Here is a 23,872-nt window from a genome sequence, read left to right as displayed (position 1 = left end):
ATGATTTAAACAGGGTTCACAACATTGTGAAGTGTTGTTCAGGAGGTCGCTGAGACACATGCCCTGCCTCTTTAAGGAGCGAAGTGCATGCAACTGACAATGGTTCGGAGCAGGCCGCCGTCAGTGTCACTTTATACATACATACATACATACATACATACATACATACATACATACATACATACATACATACATACATACATACATACATACATACATACATACATACATACATACATACATACATACATACATACATACATACATACATACATACATACATACACCATCGTGAACGGATGCCTGCCTCCCACAGCCGCGGCAGATGCTCTATACTAGAAGGCCGTCTTTTATATCAAGTGCATTGCAGCGACGGCTCTCTTTTCGTCTATGCTTCCTCGAGTATGTATATACACGTGCAGCAAGCATAACCTAGGGCTCGGAGTATTAGCGACGACCATGCTATACGGCGACGGATGTGGTACATCTTTCAAAGCACGTGTGATACGTAGCACGTGGTCAAAGGAGCAGTCAACTGGCCAACGTTCTGGGCGCCAAGGCTGCCTGAGTCGAGTCCCTCGATTTGTAATGAGCGAGAACAATTAGGGGACTTCCCTGATTCTTTTGGTTGGTCGCACAAGTGCAAGATGTTGTGCATTGTATTTGTCGAATCACTTGCCTACTATTATATATTCACGAAAGTGCTGCAGGATTGTTAACCCAGCAACATAAAAGAAAGGGTACGTCATAACAATGGCGCCCTAAGGTCGCCATCATGCGGAATACCAGACAACAGGCTGATCCCTTAGCGGTTATACTAACTGAACATTCACATCTATAACAGGTCTCTCGTTTCACTGTAGCTGAACCTTTTATAAAAGTTAGTATAAAGCTACCATCAGATAGAAAACGTAACCAAATGAAGCAGTTTTCTATTTCTTTTTCTTTGCTGAGTGTAGTAGCACCGTCCATTTTAAATCTGTTGCCGAGTTCACGCCATTCCAATCAGGGGCAGCGTGTGACTTGGCTCACTTGCAGCATTTCGCAGACTTTATTCGTAAAGGGGAGAGGGCGGGAAAGAAATATAAACAACCTTCCGAGACACTGTCAAAATGTTATCTCTTGGTTATGTAAAAAATGAAAATGCAGTGTTTACAAGAGTCGATCATCAAACGTATAGAGCACGGTGGCAGCATCTTATTTATTTGTTTAATTATTTATGAAATACCTAAGTTGAGCACCCTACGATGAAAAAAAAAAAACTTATGAACAGTAAGAATACACTGTTTGCTCGGTGGACCAAGTACTCTTATTCTTGTCGTTTAGCGATTATTATTATTATTATTATTATTATTATTATTATTATTATTACTATTATTATTATTATTATTATTATTATTATTATTATTATTATTAAATGCAATTGCTTCATAGCTGTTCGTGAGCACTATAATATTAATGAGTACTATAGATTCATTCATTCATTATTTTATGCAAAGGTGTCATTCTTCTCATGGGAAAATGCGGGCGGCGTGCAGGTAAGCGAAAGCGTCCAACATAAGCCACGTTCTCAATCAACTAGTTAGCATTACGGCCATCAGTGACAGCATGTATACAGTTTGAAGCAATGTTAGTGCGCACCTGCCCAGTGTGTAGAACACAATCGCTCCCGCTTCGATGCTCTTCAGGTAAAGCGTAAGAGCGAGGGCACGTGAGTCAGAACTGCTAATACTGATCTGAAGTGAAGGCGCTAAAATGACGGAGGACAAAGAAGAAACACACACACGCACAGGGCGTGTGTGTGTTTCTTCTTTGTCCTCCGTCATTTCAGCGCCTTCACTTCAGATCATGCCTAACCAACACGCCCAACTATCCATCCTAACGTCGTATAAATGCTAATACTGCATCGTTTACAGATCGACTGCAGGCGCTGGAATTCGGTTTTCGAGTCTGCAGAGCCATAAGAGGTCGTTTTCGAACTTGAGAAGCGTAGCGCTGCTCAAGAGGTACTCGCTAACCTACCGGCATTATTCCGCAGCTCAAATATCAACGTTGTGGCTGTGAGACTTCTCTATTTGATGCTGCGAGAGAGAGGAATTAATGTATAGGCACATTCGCAGGCTCGCACTGGAAGGTCTATAACCCTTGTAATTTAAGGAGGTTGGCATCATTTAATTGGCAAGAATTATTCTCTTGAAGTTGTTGCGCACGTTTCTTGGTTTAGTAGCGGCATCCAAGAGCGTCTCCCTCGTGATTATTACGTAAGTCTGCCTTGAACTCAGAAGAAAATTTGTCTTGTGTGCAGCGACCTCTTGGGATCCGTCGGCCACTGCCGAATCCAGGGAGGGGAGCAGGCTTGGTCGTTCGGGCTGCTTTACAGTGTTTCAATCAGTCAAGCAGTCGTGTGCAGGTAACAGTGTCAATCCCTTACCTGCGGCACTACTACTTAAAGGACTAAAACACAACTTGCCGTTTGTGCACGGGTGTCTGCAAGAGAAAAATGTCACCGTTAGCTACAGAGGCGCGTCAACATACGTAACAATGAGCTGAACATAAAAGCGACGTGAAATGCACGCACGCTCCCGGTCGATTTTCGTGCCGCTTCGGGGAGCGCATTGGTGTGGATTACGACAATGGGATTCAAGCAGAAGACCGCATACTCCACGAACACGTAGCTATATTTCTCGAATTACAAGAGCAGCAGCACAGCACAAACAAGGACAAAGAAAGAACATGCTGTGGGTGCTGGGGCTATGACATTTCTCGCCGCCGCGCCTGCATGCGCTTCCTGACAACCGCCAGCGTTCGTCTCGAGAATGAGCTCCGTTAGAGCACATTCACACTTATAATATGCAGATCAAGGCGGACACTTTACAAGAGGCAAAGCTACATTTTCGCACGCTTCTGCAAACGCGCTGCGCATGCCATACGGTCCGCGACATTCTACAGGACGTCTGCTTTGCTGGTGCACCGCTACAAGCAGTCTCAAGCGAAGCTTACGCGCTTCTTGATGAGACGTGCTAGAAACAGGAACTGCGATTAACCAAAAGCTTGCGTGTATTACTTCTCATTCCCTCTCCCTGCAATGAAACAGCCAACAATGTCGTTCGTACTTTGTGTCGTGTAGTTATTTTTCTTTTCTCGTTCTTCTCTTTAAGCACGTATACAGCCTTTAGCGAATGCCACGTTATTGTTCGCGCCTCATTCTTTCTCGCACTTCTCATCGTTTCCCATCAGCTTCGCGAAGCCTGCGCGCACAACTTCTGCAACCATGTGGCCTGGATCCTCTCTCGCCGCCGTCGCTCGTAAACAATGCGCGCGCGCACACCTCGCCGCCGCGCTCGAGGCCAGACGCTTCGCGCAGCGAGGCACTGCGAGCACGCATCGGCACGACAGTTCACGCGGCGGCTTGATCGAGCCGCGGTGCGGGCCCTGGCAGAGTCTGCTGGCGCTTTGTGCCCTGCATGCCTACCGGGCTCTCGAGCCGCCAGACAGTCTTTACGGCCATAGCGGCGGGTTCAATGGCCCGAGCCATGCATCAACTCTGACAGATGTGCGCAACGGTTTCCGCGCACGGGCCACCTACCCAGAGCTTGCGCACGTGTCTCGTCACGGGGGAAAGGATTTTGCCCCAGGGGCGCTGTGGAACGGTGGGACGGGTTGAGATATGCGCACTGCACAGGCGACCAGCCAACACCGCCGATCGGGTGCAACCACAACGCTGCCAGAGATAAGGGCATTTATCGACGCCGAACTCTTTCACCGTAACTTTTCACCAAACTTTTCGCTGGCAAAGTGAGTACGAGTCTGCAAAGCGGAGGATGCCTCAATCGGAGGAAGCTTTTACTTGATACTATAGGTTGAATTACCGATGTCGTTAATTGTTAAAAAAGATACGTTGAAAAGGAGGGCGGAGGGACGACGCCTTGACACCAACGAGCCTCTATGAGCATTTCTGGGCGTTGTATATTTCGTTTCACTTATGTGTTCGCCGTTAAGCTGCGTGATCACTTCTGAAAGTGCAGAACACGAGTCTAAGCTACGGACGGAGCAGAAAAATAAAGCAAGAACTTTAACAAAATTAAGAAAGCGGATTACATGCAAGGCAAACAAGCATACCTGATTGAGGAAAGTGAAAAAATAACCGGCTAGATTGAAAGGACGAAGGATAACACGAAAATAAATGCCCGCGGTGAAGGCCCGTTCCACATGCTTGCACTAATGCCAAGTTTGCCGTACCGTGAGAGAAACAACGTGTTTTCACGTCATAACGGTGTTTCAAGGTTGCTTGAACTGACGCTACACATGAAGTGCACGTTCACTTCACGCACAGGAAACAAAACCATATTCCAATAATACTTATCATTTAATTCGTCGGTGAGAAAAATGCTCTACTGTCCAGCGCTTGCCGCTGTTCGTGGCGGGTCCTCTTCTGGCATTCACCATTCCGTACTGTCCGGATAGTATAGCCTTAATTGAGGTGGCTGCAAAAACAAACAAAGGAAAAAAAATTCATTTAAAAGAAAGGAGAGAGAGAGAGAGCGGGCTAGAATAAAAGAAGGGAAGGTGACTTTCTGGGTGCATAGAAAAAAAGAAGGTTTTGTTATTCCTCCACAATTGTTCTCGCAACCAAAATTTTAAAAAATAAGAAGAAAGAATACAGAGAGAAAAGCTGGCTGTTAGCCTTCCTACGGAACGACTGGTGCTTATCGCGTTTCGGTACTAGTACGCGATAAGGGTTACGTGCAGTCGCCAGGTAAAAGTTACGTGCAGTCAATGACAAGTACACCCTTAGGCAAAGTTACACCCTTGGGGTGTATCTCTGCCACACAACAATAATCGTCATCTGCCTTGCTTGCGTTTCCCACCTTGAAAACGCCGCGCCCGCTACTTTCCTGTCGGGAATGCTATATCATGCCGATAACACGCATGCCGTTCGTTACTGTAAAGTACCGGGCTCGCCGCGTTAAAGAAAGGAAATGCGGACAAGACAGATGACGATTATCGTTGTGTGGCAAAAGGGTGTAATTTTGCTTAAGAGTGTAGTAGTTATTGCAATGTTTTAGCTTGTAGTTGCCGCCATCGCTAAGTTGAAGATTCGCATGCGTGTCGCTACACCAGAAGCACGTGTTCAAAGAGCAAAACCACATTAATTGGCATGTTCGCACAATACCCTTACATAAGGAACACGTGGAGCTGCTTCTCAATGAATGGTCAAATTCACGTGGTCTGTAGAAAATTAGGCAAGAAGCGCAGCGGTTGTTTGTTGCTATTCGAACGCACCGCGCTGGAGAAAGGAACCGGAACCAAGGATATGGGGAAATAGTATAATCACAGTGATAGCCTCAGAATCTGTATGCCTGGATTTTATGCAAAGATAAAGGTCTTCGCAATAAAGAACGCGTAGCATTCGGTGAATACCAGCCATATGATACCGCATATTAATCTACTTAACACTGACGCGCAGCGGTGATTTAATTTTATCGCTTCTCGCTGTTCTTCATCCAGATAGGCATCGCCATTTCTTTGTTTTATTTTGCAGACATGAAAAAAAAATATATTTTGTTGCATTGCCCAATGATTTGATTCACTCAGAATTCCCGCCTAGAACGTTTCTTGAAGGGAGAAACATGGCCTTGTAGTGGTTTCAAAAAAAAAAAAAATTGTAAAGTCGCTAGCGTGACCCGCCCATCTCGCTCGAAGCTAACCATTCTCACAAAAAAAAATTTAGAAAGAGAGAGAGAGAAAGTTGACCTGAAGGAAAATGTTACACTACTAGCACGGCTTCCCGCCGTTTTCGTTGCTTCCGCTCTACATTTAAAAGCGCGCCGTGGCTTTCTCTGACAGTAGCTCACTTCAACTACGACAGGTGGCGGAACATGTACAGCGCAAACACAACAGGATGCCTCGAGTTTCTGTCTTCAATGTTGGTGTTCGGTATTTCTGACCAGAAGTTGCGCGGGAAGCAGTGGAGCACGTGCTTGAAGACGTGCTAAAGAAACGCGAGACATTTGACGAGCTCAGTTTCTGCAGATGTGCCTGATTACGGCAAAAAGAAGGCGTGTGAGAATGCTGTTCTTGTTCTCTCGTCAGAGCTAACGCCCATGTTTAGTAGTTCCCACGTGGCAAAATGGTCCTCCGATATTCTTTTTCACGGCTACCTACGAAAGTTGCGTTTACTTCAGCAATAAATTTGCGAAAAACGTCAGAGACAGAAACTGAAGCGATAACTTCTAACATTGCGGCTAAGACTCGTTTCAGACGTCGAAATGTAGCGTCGCGCCGAGCCTTGGACGTCAGGTCACATTTACAAAGCCGTTTCACACACGGTGTGCGTCAGATATACGCGGCCTTCTGTGGCGGTATTTCGTAATTTCGGTAGTGCTAAGGAGCCCTACGCGCACTTGAGGCGAAAACAGATCCGCGCTAGACGTGAGAGTGAAAGCAGGCCAACACATTGGAACGCGTATTGAGGCAGGTGCTGCCACAACAGGCACATGATGGCCCAGTTGAATCGACCATTGTTCACCAGCTCGAAATAGATCAGGGCTTCGTAATAATAAAAAAGAGGTTCCCAACGAGAGAACGCAGATACCAAGCTGGGGCGACGAATAAGCCGAGAGGAATAGGAAAGACAATGCGTCCACTTATGTGCGCGACGCACTTTTCTCGGCATTTGATTTGAACCGCAAGCAACGAGCTCTCCAGACTTGTGCGGCGTGTCAGGAGAGACAAGCTGTCAAATTCCACTCGGCCATTTTTAGTGACCGCTGACGTAAACCGCAGAGAGCTTCGCGCGAAGATGTCGGCCCCAAGTTCTGCGCGACGGCGCCGTGTCGTTCGAGGAACAATGACGGCGACTGGGAAAAAAAAATCATAAAGAAGAAGTAAGATGGAGGGCCACAGCGCCGCGTGCAGACAATGGCTCAAGAGCGAAACACGTGCACGGACCGCGTTCCGTCCCCTGCTCGCCGCGAGGACGTCGTCTTCCTCTCAGCGCACACCTCAAGAGCAGTGGCGGAGGGCCCCACGTTTGCCACAGGAGTTGCTGAAATGAAAGAACGCGGAGAGTAAGCGCAAAAAAGAAAAATTAAAATGATGTTTCCTAAACCACCAGAGGCCTACATTTTTTTTTCTTTTTACTTATGAAGTCGTTTGAGTCTACTTCATATTATTGTTTAGCGCCTCATTCATTATGACCATGCGGTAGGTTTGAGACTGGACGACTAGACTTGATGTCACCATGTGTAAAACTAAAGTGATGCAGAGGTCCTCTTAGTTTTTTCTTTGTTTAGTGACTCCACTAAGTGTCATGTTGAAAGGTCAGCGCGAGAAAGTTTCTGCGTGCGAGTGTGGACAAGTGGGCTCCGGCTTTTGTGTCATGGTCATAAATGCAGGACATGAGGTACGCAAGGCGCTTGGCGCCCTCTCTAGTTGGACGTCTGCTCAAAGCTGCGCAAATGAATGGGCATTGGAGTTCAAAAACCAAGTCTTAGAAAAAAATGAAAGACTAGAAATAAAAAAATAAAAGAAACGAAAGAGCACGCAGTTATCAATTAAGGTTCGATTGACATATGGAAAAGACACAACTGGGAATATCTTCGGCAAAAATTGGGTTTGTAGTAATAAACCTAAGTTCCTGGGCAGTTTGGTTATTTCATTAGGTCACTCACTGAAATAACCAGGCTAACCAGGCAAAGTTAAGTAATGCAATTTGCGATCGCTCATACAGGTAAATTCCTGTTGTGTCTGCCTCCACGTAACATCTTGATGGAGGAGCCTGGTACCTGCGTGTCTATATATATATATATATATATATATATATATATATATAAGGAGTCAGAGGAAACGACGTCACCAGTGACACGCTGCCTAAATATCCCTGGTGATTAGAGATTCGTCAGGAGTCACGCTACTGAGTAAAATGAGGCCAAAGTAGAGCAGCAGATCTATACGTCATATCATATCTGTGCTTTGAGTGTAATATTTAAAACACTACGTCACCATATGTCTAATACGCAGTGTTGAGCCTCATCACGATCCAGACAACACGGTTAGTAAAAGATCATTAGCGTGTGAAAAAAAAAAAGAAAAGAAATTTACTGCTTCACACAAAGGCCTCCTTCCATGGTGTCTCTACAGCGTTCAGCGATAAGACAAACATCCTGGGTTATTTCAGTGTTATGCAGCACGTTACTGCGCAGTTATGACATGTTATAAACAAACATTACGTTCTTACGTCCTGACTATGTTGACTAGCCTAATCGAAACATAAAGAAAAACTTGGTTGTGGCCGGAGAGTAGCACATGGCAAAGAGACTTGAGTGGCTCGCAAATTTGTGGGAATAACTCGCATTAATGAAGCAAGCGCTGTGATGAAGTAAGAAGGAACAGAAAAGGAGGGTGCGCATCAATGCAGAGGCAGTGCGCTTGTAGGTTTAATAGTAACAACGCGGGAATCCACGCTGCAGCTGATTTCGCAAATTACAGGACACGTGCACGTAATCTGCCACGAGTTTCCGAGCCCCTAACTGCACGAACGACCTGTGATGGCGCACCTGACGCTCGCCTGGTGTTGGGAAGTTGAAAGAATGAACAGAATTGTCTTCCTAGACTTTTACAACACTTGCGAGTTCTAGAGAAACCCCATTATGCAGCCTGGCGAAAGCTCCAGTTAAGAGCTCAGTGACTTGGAAACTATGGCGAAGGCTGTTACCCTGAGAACGAACCAGGTGGCGCACGGCACATGCTGATTCGTACCAGGGAGATACTTCCTCGGCAAAACGTAGACAACTGGGACCGAGCTCACAAAACTTTTCATTCGTTTTTTTTTTTTCTCACTGGCCGGGCGCGTTATCATAATCTGCGGGAGCTTATAGTTTTTTCTAGCCGCTTCAACTTAAACATCGCTTTCTGAACACTGGTCCTGATTTCCCCCTTCAATTAAGACTTTTGCTTGATTCGCTTTTTCGTCTGACCTGAAGGCTGCTGATTATGTAATTAAATCAGTTTGCGCATTGTGCGGTTTCTTCGAAGAAATAATTGGTGCATGCAAAACGGCCTTCATGGTATCGTGCGCCCAAAGCTAGCGTGTGACGCAGGTTGAGTTGTGAGTAAATTGCAACAAGCTATTATGCAACGCTCGGACGTACTTCATCAAAGACATCCGCAGCTTCAAATACGGTCAGCACCATTGCTGCCTACGCAGTGGTAAAAGATTTGTGTTTTCAGTCAAAGGCGCAACTACACCAACACCAAGAAGTATACAATTGCAGTCCCTGCACAATGCCGTTCGCTATACTTACTCAGCACATGTCGAGTTTGATTCAAATGGAAATGAATTGAATTCTGGGATTTTACGTGCCAAACACCGATTTGATTATGAGGCACGAAGTAGTGGGGTAGTCCGGATTAATTTTGCCCATTAATTTGATCATTAACGTTCCCCCAATGTACGGGACACGGGTTGATTCAAGTGGAGCGTGCATTGGTAGTTACTGCCTTTATTCAATGTCGTCACTTGTTACCCAACCCTTCCGTTCGCATGTCTCGTCCGCAAGTGCAGCGCCTTGCTTGCGCATTGTTGTCTATTGGCCTATAGGTACAATAGAGTTAGTTTCGTTTCCGCTATACGAGTTTAATGTCGTTTTTTGTATCACTGGCTCGATGTCACCCAGTTGTTCGCGACGTTTCGTTGGTTTCCAGCTGTAAGGGCTTCACACTGTATACTCGCATGCTCAGTAAGGTGGACACTTAGTTTCGCCCTTCGAATTACTACCGCTTGCGCGCGTAAAGCACTTTGTTGGTCACTGTAGTGCCAACACACGAAGAGAGACAGGGGACAAACGTCCCTTTATGAACAAAATAAGAATGTAGTTGTTTTTCTTCAGTCTTACAATACCGGGAAAACGCGGCGAACTGGAACGCTACGTGGTAACCCAATGCATGCGAAAAGGCCCGGTAAACAAACTTTTTTTTTTTCTTTCGAAATGCTGAACAGAAAGAGCGAGAGAGAGAAAAAAAGAATACTATCTTGGCACGCTTTCGTGTAACAAGAGCGACACGAGGCAGGAGGGGAGGAGAAGGAGGAGGAAAGAAAGAGAGGAGGCAGGGATGTTAACCAGAAATGCGTTTGGTTGGCTACCCTACTCTGGGGGACGGGAAAGAGGGAATAGAAAGATGAGCTGGAGAGAAGGAGGTGGAGGAGGAAAGACGCGGTGAGCTCGCGCACGCAGACACTAGGCAGGGAAAACGGGCAGCGAAGCGCACCTGCGTTGCCTTTCGCTTTAACGCAATAATTATGAACGACAGACTATGACACGCAACTAAATATGACAGCAATGGGCATGTAATGGTAGCCACCCATATATCAGCAGACAGGTGACGTACCTATGGCGAAATCACGCTGACGGTGCATCGCCTTTGGATAAGTGTGTGCAATATACTATAATAACAATGGCTATAACTGTTGATGTACCGGGTTGTGACACGCTGCTTCAAAATGGGCCAACTCAGTGACAGAAAGTGCGTCAAAACTACACGACGAAAAGCGTACCGCAAGTTCGCTTACTGATACATTGTGAGGACGAAATGCTCTTTGTAGGGCGTCATCAAGTGTCAAAAAAGAAAAGAAAAAAAAGAGGGGAGAAAGTGGGCGGGGGGGGGGATGGCGGCTGATTTGTTCTTCAGAAGAGAAGGAAGCCCTGAAAGTTAATGTCACTACAAGAAGTGCAGGCTTACAGTGCATATGCGTTATAAATGTTGTATCTGTACACGTTCGCGATTATGAAAGGGCGCATTTCGTCAGTCTTCGAATAGTGATTCTTGATACCGTGCAAGTCAGAACCTCACTCACTCCAATTTGTTATGTTGTTCACCTGTTGAAGAATCCCACTTGTGGAACTTTTTCTTATCTCGAGCATACACAAGCAAAATTACCGGCTTTGAATGCAAATTCGCTGTTCCTTGTTGGGCGCGCCGTGTACATCGCAGCAGGCTGAACAGTGAAATTCAGGCCCAAAAGCGTAATATAATGCAGTGCAAAATTCAGGAACTTCCGGACTCATGCTAGGAGCAGATATGCGGTTCAACTGCAGGAGAAAATAAAATAAAAAGAGGTAGCCGTTATGCTAGCAAACAAAACACCTATATGCCATTTGTGTGAGCGTGTGTGTGTGCGTGTGTGTGTTTTGAATATCAGCAGGAAAATTGCTGTCAACCATACTCGCTGTCTAGAAAAGAACGTTCTTAGAAAGACGGCTTCAGTTGACTAATTCGTTTAAGCAGCTTCTCCACAGAAAAAAAAAGACAGAAAAGGACATCCTTAGAATCCTTAGTGCAAGGAGTGCGCATTGTAAGAGCTCAGCAAGACTAAACAAGATAAATTTATCTTAGAAGGAAGCGGCACACGATTCTCGTAAATAAATATAGGTTGACGACGTTCGACGCAGTCAGTATGTAGGTACACGTCAACCGTCGTGCACAAGTGCCCACTGCGGAGCGCCTTTTGTCCGGTGACATTACCCTCCACGACGAGAGGTAGACATATCGGGCCAGCAGCGGCGGCGCATGCAGATGTGGCACGCCATCCGCGCGCAAGGCAGCGCAGCAGCGGACACTCGCCGAGCAAACTATTGCGCGCTTCCCGATGCAGCGGAAATTAGGCCGCATTGGCGAGCCTCCCCCAAGCGAGGCGGCTCAGTACCATCGTTGAGAGGAGGGGTGCAGTGCTCACCGATGGCGTGGCCGGCGCTGTGCTCCGTCGGACGGTGGCGACACATCGGCGCCGAGCGCCCGCACACAGCGTAACCCGCGCGGCGCCAAAACCCACAGCCAGCGGCAGCGAGGACGTCAGGCCCCCGCGTGAGCACCAAAGTGCCTTTTTATAAGAGGGCCCGGGTCGCGTCACGGCGGGCTCGGCGCCGATTCGCTGTTGACCAGCTGTGGGACGCCGCGCCCGCGCTCGGCGCACATGTTGATTCAGCTTTCGCCGGAAAGAGCGCGGCCACAGCTCCCTAGCTCCGGCACTGCCGTTGCGCCCTCGCGTACACCTTCGAATCGGCTAGATCCTGGCTATAAGAGCGTGTAAAGCGCACCCTTCATTGTTTCGTTGCGTACCTTCAGGAGGGCGTGTGGGGGAGAGCGGAACGACAGGAAGAGGCGACCCGCGCCACGCGAGCGGCGCAGCACAGCGCCGCCGTCGAAGCCGCTGACGTCCTCCAGGGAGCGAACTCCAGCAGCCTAAACTTTTCGACGGCGCGCCTGCTCGAGGCGCCATTAAAAGTCCAAACTCCGCCTTCTACAGCGGATGGCATTTAGTGCCCAAGCATTCTGCGCGCCAACGTCGCCTCGGCGCCGCCTTTTCCTTCGCGGACCGCTCGCGTGGCGCCACAGTGCGTTTAGCGCGCGCAGCGTCATCCGCCCTGTGTATCTTTGGCCAAAGAACGCAAGCCACATACTGTGCCCCTATTGCAGCGCCTTAACACATCGAAAGAACGGTCCTTGTCACTTGTTCCATCAATAGCTCAAGCCCTCATAACCATTCACTCGCTTGGGATCCGTTAGGCATTCGTGACCCACATGCAGAAGCAGCAGCAACTATATAGCAACTAGAACACACGAGCTAGAACTAGAAACTGGGCTCCGTTTTTTTACTCTCATATATATATATATATATATATATATATATATATATATATATATATATATATATATATATATATATATATATATATATATATCCCCAGTTCTAGTTTCGTTTCATTATGCCTAAAGTGTCACTTGGGAAGGAACAGTAGCTTCAAACAGCGATGAAGGTTTGCATGAAGAGCGTGAATTGCTGAAATAACGTTCTGCGAAGGCCGCAATCGTCAGCCACAGGTCAAAGACAATGCCAGATTTGCTGAGAATCAGTCTGCGGTTCAGCCTGGATAGTACACTCTAGCCTGGAGCCAAGAGGCCAGAGAGCCTTAATTCGCCCATCCCGCAGCGATCACAAAATTGTTTCTGTGGCAAGGTAAAAAAATGCTTTGCGTAAAAATAACAGCGCTTTGTCTAGAAAATTGTGAGCACTCTTCTTGCGTTAGCAACAGGTTTACTATATAAGGCTTCGATTATTTTACCTTGTTCTTGTAGACCACAGCGAATTCGGAATCAAACAATTAAATAATACTGAAGGGACGGTCCTCTAAAATTAGGCTTGTCTCTTGGCACCCTCCGTTCTATTGCAAGAAAGGCTGGCTGGGTGTGAGTACGAGGGGGCGAGCTTACTTAAGATTATGTAGCGTTCTCGTGCTTATAAAGCTCGCTTTACATATACCGTCCCGCGCATGGCGCGCAGTAGGGGATTGCAACCACAGGACATGCAAAGCGAGCTTTATAAGTACGAGAACGCTACATAATCTTAAGTAAGCTCGCCCCCTCGCACTCACACCTGTGCGAATGTGCGACTCTGACGTCGCACATTCATGTTGCATTCATGCATAGGTTACACTGTCGTTTAGACTACAGTTTGAGGCCGATGGGCGACGTGCGCACATGCACGCGATAGCATGCAGAGTAGAATTACCGATGTATTAGAGTATCGGCTCAAGTTATTAAACGACAGTCTATTTAGCCGGTGAAAGAGGCAGTGATCGTCCACTGGAGGTCGTCCACTGGAGATCACTGGAGGTCAAAAAAAGGTCGTCCACTGGAGAATATACCACACGACACGATAAAGCGGCGAATAATAGCGATATTGACGCGCGTACATCTTTCGGTGACCATTTTTCACCGGTTACCCACGGTTACAAATTTATCACTCGGCGCGCCTTCATGCATCGGAACTTCCTGGAATGTTGTCGGCCAATTCTACAATGAAGGAAACTTGCCTAATACGGTTGCGCGCACGAACCGAATAACGGTGTACATTATAGAACGCACGCGAGCATCATCAATTACGCTGAAATGTACGATGAGTCATGTATAAATAGCCCACGCACTTGACCCGCAGATCAGATCTCCACACCCGACGACTGTGCTCGCCGCTATCGTTGTGCTTTGAGTGTCACTTGTTTTCTGGGCACAAGTTCGCCGAATAAAGAGTTACATTCGTGACTCACAGCTTCGGCACTGTCTTGTTCTTCACCGTCACCACAACGCGGCAATACTGTTGCGCGGATATAGAAGAGTCGTGTTGCTCCTGGAAGCTCCGCCAGATCTCAATGTCCAACGTGAAGAACGCGCGACGTCAGGGTCGCCTGCAGTGGCGTAGCTAGGTCGTCTGGCACCCGGGGCCCATAGGTCTTCTGTCACCCCCCCCCCCTCCCGGGTGTAGCCGGAGGAAAAAGGGGTGTCTTCAGACGTATATGACACCCCCGCCCCCCACCGCCACTGGCCCCTTGCACCCGGGGCCTACGGCTCCCCGGCCCCCCCTGTTGCTACGCCACTGGTCGCCTGGAATGAAGCTGAAGAATCTCCCAAAACACTAAACAGAAGGAAGACTTGAAACAGGGAATCGGCGCACAAGGCAGTGTGAGATCTCGCTTTCAACTGCTCCTTTTCCACGTCACCAACTCGCTACAAATCGACGCCACTGGGTCTACATCCGCTCGTCTATGTCTCGTAGTGAGCTTGCGCCGCCTCGCAGGGGAAAGAAAGCAGCGGACCCCTTACCATCTCGTTATCCGCGTGCTCGAACCCTACAGTATACAGACCGCAGCTGGATTTCACGAGGAAGTCATACATACGTAAAAAAATTGATTTCGCAAGCGACACGCAAAATAGTTACGTAAGAGCGTGCTGAAGGCCCCCAGTAACCCCTGCAGCAAACAGCGGAGTGCTGTTGCGAGAGCGTGAACACAAGACAGGGAGCGGCCAGCGGAACCGCTGCACCTGGCTGGACTTCAGAGAATCACCTAGACCGACACTGTTAAATTAATTAAATTCGGGGATGTTACGTGCCAAAACTATGATATGATTATGAGACACGCAAATTCCGTGTTCATTTCGGCCACCTTCGGTGCTGACCGACCTTGGTTTAATTAGCCGCTGATTGACGCGAAGAAATAATACACTTCAGCATTATGCACATGTAATGTTGCACGGACGCTTCCTACGTGTCTGTGTATCTGTGCAAACTCACGTGTCAGGCTGATAAGCCGCCATAACCAGTTAGATCCTCTTGATGCTAATCATGAGGGCGGTCAGTTCCATTACTGCCCCGATTTAAAGACGCATCTCGACTCCAGCTGTGAGCTAAAACGCTGCGTGCCGGGACTTCGGTCACAGTAAGATGACCCCGGATTGTTCATAAGTATAGAATAGTACTCAGGACCCCTCCAGCTTGCCGCCTCTTGCTGCTCACTGGTTGCTCGAGGGGTAAGGCGTTACTGTAACTGTGCTTGAAGCAGCGGATGTTCTTACCTGCATCGGTCTTCTGAGTGCTCATTCTTCTTTTTTTGGCTCCTTGATTATTGCCAGATTTTACCCTTTCTGAAGAAAAATATGATAGTAACCCACGCGTCCCCTTACTCTTGCGCGGACGTCTCGTGGTGGGTTCTCTCATTCCGGCCTTCCGATATCTGGCGAGTGGTTATAGTCGCGGTTATGCTTTCGCAGGTGGGGTTGGAGCTTGGGCGTCAGCGACCTTGGTGTCGCCATGCGCGCTGTCGGTGAGCCTACGGAGACATCGAAACAATAGAGGAATGCTTTGCGGTGCATAACGCTGCCCACCGTTTTGAATATACGGTCATTCTGCTGCTCGATTATCCCACCTGCGCAGCCGGGCCAACGATCGAATTCTTATAAAACAAGAAAGAAGACAAAAAAGAAAGAAAGAGAGAGAGAGAGAGAGAGAGAAGAAAAAACAGGTGCGTGGTGTGGCGGTATGATTAACACAGATATGAAAGATCAATGCAACTGCCCAGCACAAAAGGTTGGAAAGTTATCGGCCTACTATGCTCTTCCACGTATACGGCGCAAGCATTTGTTCCTTTTTTATCTCTCACATCAGGATTTGAACGGCGCTACTCGAGGCGATAATAATTTCGAAATACTATTTTTCACAGCGTTCAATTGCCAACCTGCCATGTGTTTTGTGAGCTTGATCGCCGCAGGTGTTCGATCGCTTTGGCATCGACAGGCTGTTTGCGTTTTTAGTAAAGATTATTTGCGTTTATTGTCGCGTACACGTGGAAGTCCAGAGCGTTTAGTATCAAGAATGTCTGCTTATGCCTAATCCGTTTGTGAGCGCCTCAACGTTCGTAATTATATAACTATCACCGCACTGGCCAGTCGTGTTGAAGCTCAGCTAACAATAACAAAATAATAATCGGTAGCAGAACACTACTGACGTTAGTTGCAAGCAAGGAGACATAAGCAAGGCTTGTCAAAATGCGGAAAAGAACCTTCACACTGCAGACCATGGGTAGACCTAATAAGCCCATACTAACTCGTACTCCCTCACCAATATCTTCGCAGGCTTTGTTCTCACTCGCACCCACAGTAGCACAAGAAAGGTGGTCGAGTGCTTATTAGGAAGCGAACAGCGATGGCGTTATTTCCTCCAACCCATGTGGGATCACTGCTCAGCATTAACACAAAAAGGGAAGTGGAAACTTCGCCATAGTTTGCCGGCAAATGCGCGGGTCGAGCTACTAGTCAGTGACCTCAGTGTAAATGGCGAGGCTAAGCTGCTTGTGCCTGGAAATTTCCAAGTGTACTGTAGGCTCACCGAGCTCAACCGAACGCAGTCGCGAGCCCACCTTGTACCATGCCAATTGTGCTTTTCTAAACTTATACAGCTAAACGTACACAAACATTAGCTCTCTTGATCAGCGGGTTCGATAGAAGTGACAGTCTCGTATACGTGTCGCACGCTCTTGTCTGCTGTCGCTTCTTAACGTGGCCTGCAGAGCAACGTGTGTCGCTAAACCATGCAACAATGCGGTCGCTAAATCATGCACAAGCAATGCAGTAAATTAAATCTCTCTCGCCCGTGCTCCGATCGGCTCTTCGCTGTTAATGCGACTGCTAATTAGGCTCTCCGGGTAGCAGTCAGACTCGTAACGAAGAGGAAGCGATAGCGAGTGTTATTTTGTTAATTTCACTGAATTCCACGTGCCCAATGTTATGCAACAAACAAGCTGAACTTGCTGCGCGCGGCATTCATTCTTGACAGTGATATGAGCGCGGGATATGTCTCATTGGTGGGCGCAATGTGTTATCTAGTCCTCACTGTCCTTGTTGATAGCGCACTAATGGCTCGGCAGCCAGTGAAATATGATGTCTTGATATGATGTATGAGTGCAGGCTCCGTGTGGCCTGAAGTGCAAAATATGGGGCTCTATAGGTGGCTGCTGTTTACACATGCAATCAACTGCGACTCGGATAGCCGCATGGTCCGGCGACATTGACACTAGGAAGATTTTAAACCCAATATAAGCTGTATCCGATAAAATGGCTCCTGTACCGGTCGATTAAGAAATTAAAATTAAATTCTGAGGTTTTACGCGCTAAAAGCAGGATCTGATTATGAGGTATAAGCCGTAAGGGGGGGAATCGAGATTAATTTTTACTACTCGTTTTTTTTAATGGGCCCCAAAGTTTAAATGCACAAACCTTTTTTTTTTTTTTGCTTTCCGCCTCCATTTAACTGCGGCAGCATAGCAGAACACTGACTAACGTACCATGGAAACTATAGTTATAAATAGTTATAATCTGACAATTATGTATTACGCAAATTTACTGTAAATCCGTGCTTACCAAGTGATCTGCTTTATATCCGAAACGGCGTCGCTGGAGCGTTGCTAGCATCGCTATCGGACGCATGCAGGGTCCCAAGACCAACTCACACGCAGCTTGTGTGGGCGAGGTTCCGTGTGCTACTGTGCGCACCTGAGCTCGACAACTTGCCAGCGCGGGTGTCATAAATGCTACATTTATGGATCAACCCTTCATGAGAAGGCTCATCGATCGCAAGTAAAAGAAGAAAAGTTTATCCGGAGCAAGTTGCGGTGAGCTTGCCCATTGTTCTCACTCGTTTTAAAAGCGGTGGGTATGTGTACGTCCAGATTTAGAATGTGGCGCGGAACACGTAGAATGGCGAGTGCAAAGGCGTAATAAGCGACAAGCCACAAAATGACAGTTCTCTTTTTTTTTCTTGTTTCTTCTTTGTTTAAACATTGGAGCAACGGTTGCTAGGCCAGCGGACAGCGTGAGTGTGCCGTATTTCGTAAAATTATTTCGCTAGTTCACTGCACTGTAGTGTTCCCTCAGCGGTTTTGGAATTCTCATAGCACGAAAAGTAAAAATAGAAATCAGACAGTTCTAATGTGAGGTGTGCGCGTGAAGGACTGATTCTGAAGTGTCTAAAGACGGGTTCCACACAGTTCCATCGTATGCTTTGCAGGAAGCGTGCTTGTTTCGCAGTTACCCTTCAATCCTAGATAAAGACGCATTTTTTTCTTCCACGACGAAGTTTTCTATTCTTAGAGGACTCCGAAACGAGCACGTTAACGCTGTTAACATATTTCTATACGGTCAGGTAGATCGCACTTTTTCTTGCGTGAAATTGCCTTCAGCTTGCGGATTTACGCAGCCCGTATTTTAACACCAGATGAGAGTCTGTATGCACTGCCGCTCTTCGATTTAGAAAGAATGGCCATATTTTGGATGGAATCTTTTGATTTTACGTGATCGTAAAACTTAAAATGAAGCTGATAAATTGTACATCACACTATGACGGCATAGTGAGAGACGAGCAAGATACACGGCTTTTGCCCCGCACTGCAATGTAGCTAAACATATTAATAGGGGTGTGCGAATATTTGAAACATTTGAATAAGGAATTGAATATTGTCCTATTTGATTCGGGTTTCGAATCGAACAGTCACTGTTCGAAAATTCCAATATCTTTCTCAGAGTTTTCGAATAGTCCATGGCTTCAACTATATAGGTAATCAGACATGAAGTTGAAGCATAATTTCGATAAATTGCATCCCATCCACAGTGGGGATTATGAGTACGCTGCGTCGCGCAGACAGCCAGACGTTTCCGGATAAATATGACTGGTCGCAAAAGGTGTAGTTTAGGCATGGCATTCGGCCATCGGTATTGTGTGGTGCTGTTTATATATGCAACACCTGTTTGACTGTTTATAGATTTGATTCTATTCGTAGATGCAGCACGCTTCACTGCAACATGATACAATAGTGCTAGAATTTTCCGTGATCTTTGGAACTAAATATAAGCAGCTTTTTTTTTTCGCTCTGAAATCGCCGCAGACATTTATGCTTTGGCCGCGAGCCTATTATTTGTTTGTGTTTTTAATAAAGCATGCTTTATAATGTGCAGCGCAAGGACCGAATTTTTCTAATGTTATGAATGGTGAGAAAGATGTCGGTCATTCGCAAACTATTCGAAAAATATTCGATATTCGATTCGCTTCTGGAACTATTCGATTCATATTCGATTCGGTCTCAAAAGCTGCGATTCGCACAACCCTGCATATTAACCGCGCGCTAATAAATAGCCACGTACTCTTTCGCACACCTTTCTGACCGCTTCGCACGATGCGCTTCTTTCAAAGCTTCGAAGCTTCAAGAGCCTCTAAACGGTGCTTGTTTGGGAAATCAAGTTGGGGATGAAAGTGTATTATGTATGCTAGATTTCACAGACAATCAGTAAGTCGTATGAAACATTCAGTACATTCCAAAAGTCATGCAAAGGCAATACTTTCACGTATTGTTGATGTGTATAGATTAGACATACGAACGAAAGCTCAACTTAACCAACGGCAGACTGCATTCTGCCTCGCTCCCACACTAATAAATGTGGGGGTATACCAGTGTCCCTCGAAAGATAACGTAGCTCGCACTCTACAAATATAATAAGCGGAAACGTTTCCATCGAACGTGTGTGGCGTACTCCGCACTTGCGCAGGCGTTTCGTGAGATGTCAGCACGTTCCAATGTCCTCAAAAGTGGGACGCGCAATGGTAGGCGGCTTCACTTTCCGCGTACATATCGCGCCGCAACTCTGGCCTCTTTCTTTTTTTTTGGGGGGGGGGGGATTTCAAACGATGAGATGGATGGCTTCATTCTTTCCCGGCTCACAGAGCGGATCGGCACCAAAGCTAGGAGGATGCTTTTGTAGGATTCAGATTTTTTCCCCTTTAGTTCTTCGCTGACGTTAGAGGGTGCTCACCCATCAAACGGCAGATTTACGTCGACGAGGTAATTTCGCAATGCTGACTTCGCATGTCGCTTCTCTACACAAAATTCTAAACTGATTTCAAAAGTAGATGAATTAATTCCACCTTGTTCCTTAGTGCTATTAACCCAAACGTGTAATTTATTTCACTGCAAGGGCAATGTTGAAATTTGCTAAAGTTCAATTTAAAGACTGCTCGAATTCACTGTAAAGGCAAGATAAAGCGCCATGAGGCTACGTAGCTCCATCCTTTATGACGTGTTAGAACACCATGATTTCACGTTGACAGACGGCGGTTCGAGTGCGACCCGCAATTCTCAATGAAATCGAAGCGTTCGCCTGAAGCGAAGATGGCCGGAATGAATAAGTGGAGTGACAGGGAAGATGAAGTGCGGAACAGGTATACATTCGAGGAATGGTCACACTCATGGATATGGCTCCAGATTTAGAGCGAAAGAGAACTATGTTGGCAGGAAGACAATGACTATTGATTCTAACGGCGAGAAGGAACATGGTTGGTCCATGAAGACGTCGCAAGGCAATATCAAAGAAGATTGAAAAGCGGGTAAGTTGAGTAATAATAGCTTTCAAGTAGAATTTAGGCTGAAAGCTACCATAGATTCGCAATTCCAACTCGCCCTGATCAGTACCTTATCCAGGAATTAATGATTAATTGACAGGTAGAAGTGGAAGATATTCGTAAAAAAAAACAACCCGACATGGAAATGGGACATTGCTGAGAAGACAGGTCATGCTTTCGAGATGGGTAGTTTGGGAAATTATGTAATATTACAACATTGTTGCATCGGTAAAGCTTGCACCCCTGTGGTAGTTATCACATACAGGTGGCTACCGTGGGCGGTATTTTAACATAAAAGCATTGTCATTTCCTGAAATGTGATTGCGCACTGGCTTGTTGGCTTTAGCAGTGCACTACAGAGGTTTCCGCAGTCTTCGAATCACTTCAGACGAAAAAAAAAAAACAAAAAAAAACACCCCTTAAGAAGCGGAGCCCGTATTCACAAGAACATTCTTACGCTAAAAGCTTTCGTGCCAGCCAATAGTGATGTGGGACATATTATTAGCAAAGACAACCAGCCAATTATAAACAGCACTTGCGAACGAAAAGCTTTGTGAATTCGGCCCCAGGTGTATCCAGGGTGGCACTCTCTTTCACCTGCAGCTCTACAGGTGAAGCAGGTGTCAATGAGGCTATATGCATGCCACTGTAGAGCTTTCACTCACGAATTTTCGTCCACGATAAATATGCGTACTATGTATGCGGAATACGATAACACATGCGTAAAAACGAACATCAAAAGCATGTGACAGAGTACTACTTAGTCGCATGAGCTATCAATAGCTACCACTGTTGACGGAGTATCTAAGAGCAAGTCAATGAGTTTGGATGCCTACGCACTGGAACATATTAGATAAATAACCACTTGCTTGGAGATAGGTTCTCGAACATGATAGTATTCGAGTGGAAAGGAGAAGCATTTCGATTATTACTCTGACGAATTTCTCAAACTTAGTTTGCATGCGAAAAACACACAGAAAAGTGGTAAATGCAGAAAACGGTCACTGCAACACACATACAAATGCAGTGGTCACATCCTAACCGGCGATAGCACCTTTCTATTGAAAAATAGAGGGTTCTGCGCAACACAGATTTCCTGCGCTTAAATTATAATCCACATGTGCGCCTGAATATTTGCAAATTGGAAATATTTATATTCTAAATCAGCTGTAGAGTTTCTGCCTCTACAAAGGTAGGCTAAGTTGCACAAAGCAGGTGGCTATACAAAAGGAGCAGTTTATTACTCGCGCTTTCAGATGTGACGTGGCCCTTTATTACACGTTGGTAAAATGCATCCTTTGGGTATCAGAAAACTTGCGACGTGAAAAATCCCGTACATCTCTAAAAGTGCTAATTATTTCGCGTTAGTACGCAGGTAGCCTGTCTAGAATTTCTCGTCATTTACGATTACATCATATTCTGTACCTCAAAACAAGTGGCAAGAAATTAGAAAGCAATATGCACTAATGTTTAACGCCCATATACATGCCCTCGGACATTGTCCCGATGGAGAGCTTTATTCTTGAGACTCGCAACGGATGGAAGGTGAACGAGACAGTGTTAGGCGATTCATCAGGTACAAGACGTCGTGTATATTTAATGTTGAGGGTCTTAGTAACAGGCTCGCTTTACTCGCGGAGACGCTAAGAAAACAGGCACGACTCCATTCGTTCGAGTGCCGTCACCCGCGGCTCGGAGCTCGAACGTCTGCCCACGTGGCTACTCGGAACAGGCCCGACTTTCGAGAAGGCTTTTTCTCGTTTTCTTATTTTCGCCCTCTCCTCCCAGAGCACGCGGTTCGAGCCAAGTTCGCCTAATGGAGCTCTCGCGAACAAAAGCGCCACAGCGCTCGACGCTCGTTCCGCGGGCCTGGGCTTCATTGGACGCCTATTCAAAGGAACGGCTCCGGTGAGTCGAGGCTCGAACCCGCGTCGTGAGCTGCCCGTGAAAGGATCTTTCATAAATTCTGCGCCAAGTAATTTACCGGGAGAGCAGGTCGTGAGTGACGCCACCTGCGGGCCTTCTCCTCTCTTCTCTGCACTCGGCGCGGCGGCGGCCTACGTCGCTGCGGTGCCGGAATATGGCGGCTCTGCGGTCCCCTGTTGGTAGGGAGGAGGTGCGCAACGCCTGCTTGGCCCCCGGGCGCACGTCCCGAAAAAAAAAAAAACATACGCAACAGCGGGATGGAAACGTTTGCAATGGAGCGAGCATAAGCGCACGGTCTTTTGGGAAGGAGACGAGAGTGAATAAGGAACACAAAAAACAAAACAAAAAAAGTAGGGCTTGCCCCAGCGAAACGTGGTGTTGCCTTGAAGCTGCGTCGCAAAATGACCGCCATGCTACGATCACTGCATTGTGCGGCCTCTGCGCGCTCGCATGCAGGGCAGGCGTCCTGTTCGGGCGTCCTTTTCAAGTGCCTCCACAAAGTGGCAGCTTGACTTATTCAATCAAGGAGATATTCTAAAATGACACGAATAAATGGGTCCGGTCGCTCATACCTGCGGGACCAAATGGCAAGTCGCAGCGATAACGTGCTGTATTCGTCTCGTTCCGACTTCATCTGTGAAGAAAAAGGAAGCGCAACACAAGAGCAGACAGCAAACAATAATTAGTCACTTCTGCTTTTAACAATCGATGCTCTCTCTCTCTCCTTTATATATTACGACGTTTCTTTGACATAATAATTTACCTGATGCCTCCAATGTAATCGGGATTCAACTGAATGTCCTAACCTAGCATAATGCACGGAGTTATATACATAGCGAGTTCGTGTGATCTGGCCGATAGTCTGACAAACACAATGCGAAGCGCTTTGAGCGTGTCGGTCCATCTGTGTGTCGTCGTCGTTTTCGCGCCTTTCGTCTGAATTTGGAAAAGTGGTTGGAGCAACATATTCTTCCGTGTTTCGATTCCTTATGAATAAATACAAGAACCACTTTAACACGCCTTGATCAGAGCGTGGAAAGTGGATGCATGAGTTTAGGGTTAGAAAATTATTGCCAGCCTGGGAAGAAATATATTGCGCGTAGATACACAAGACTTTCTTTTCACCTTCTCGATAATGTCACTGTACGTGTTGCAAGTGCCGTCCCATATTAG

General features: G+C 46.7%; 1 protein-coding gene across 3 annotated transcripts in view; it reads right to left on the bottom strand.

Annotated features, from left to right (window-relative positions):
- Nucleotides 1-1,814: 1,814 nt before the first annotated feature.
- LOC142564711 (uncharacterized) overlaps nucleotides 1,815-23,872 on the bottom strand; it is a 117,319-nt gene continuing 95,261 nt past the window's right edge. Inside the window, exons 2-4 of one of the 3 annotated variants that reach the window (XM_075675862.1) lie at nucleotides 6,952-7,048; nucleotides 4,365-4,484; nucleotides 1,815-2,488 (exon numbers count right to left, since the gene is read on the bottom strand). In XM_075675862.1, coding sequence (XP_075531977.1) covers nucleotides 4,472-4,484; nucleotides 6,952-7,048 — 110 coding nt within the window. In that variant the 3' untranslated portion in view covers nucleotides 1,815-2,488; nucleotides 4,365-4,471. Of the gene's footprint in view, nucleotides 2,489-4,363; nucleotides 4,485-6,951; nucleotides 7,049-11,734; nucleotides 12,029-23,872 lie in introns of those variants that run through there. The other 2 variants (XM_075675856.1, XR_012824663.1) reach the window with 2 other exon arrangements.

The sequence above is a fragment of the Dermacentor variabilis genome, chromosome 1 (assembly GCF_050947875.1).
Source record: "Dermacentor variabilis isolate Ectoservices chromosome 1, ASM5094787v1, whole genome shotgun sequence".
In the NCBI taxonomy this organism is placed as follows: Eukaryota; Metazoa; Arthropoda; class Arachnida; order Ixodida; family Ixodidae; genus Dermacentor; species Dermacentor variabilis.
The sequence above is the reverse complement of the archived record's forward strand: the minus strand, read 5'-3'. Positions and strand labels throughout refer to the sequence as shown.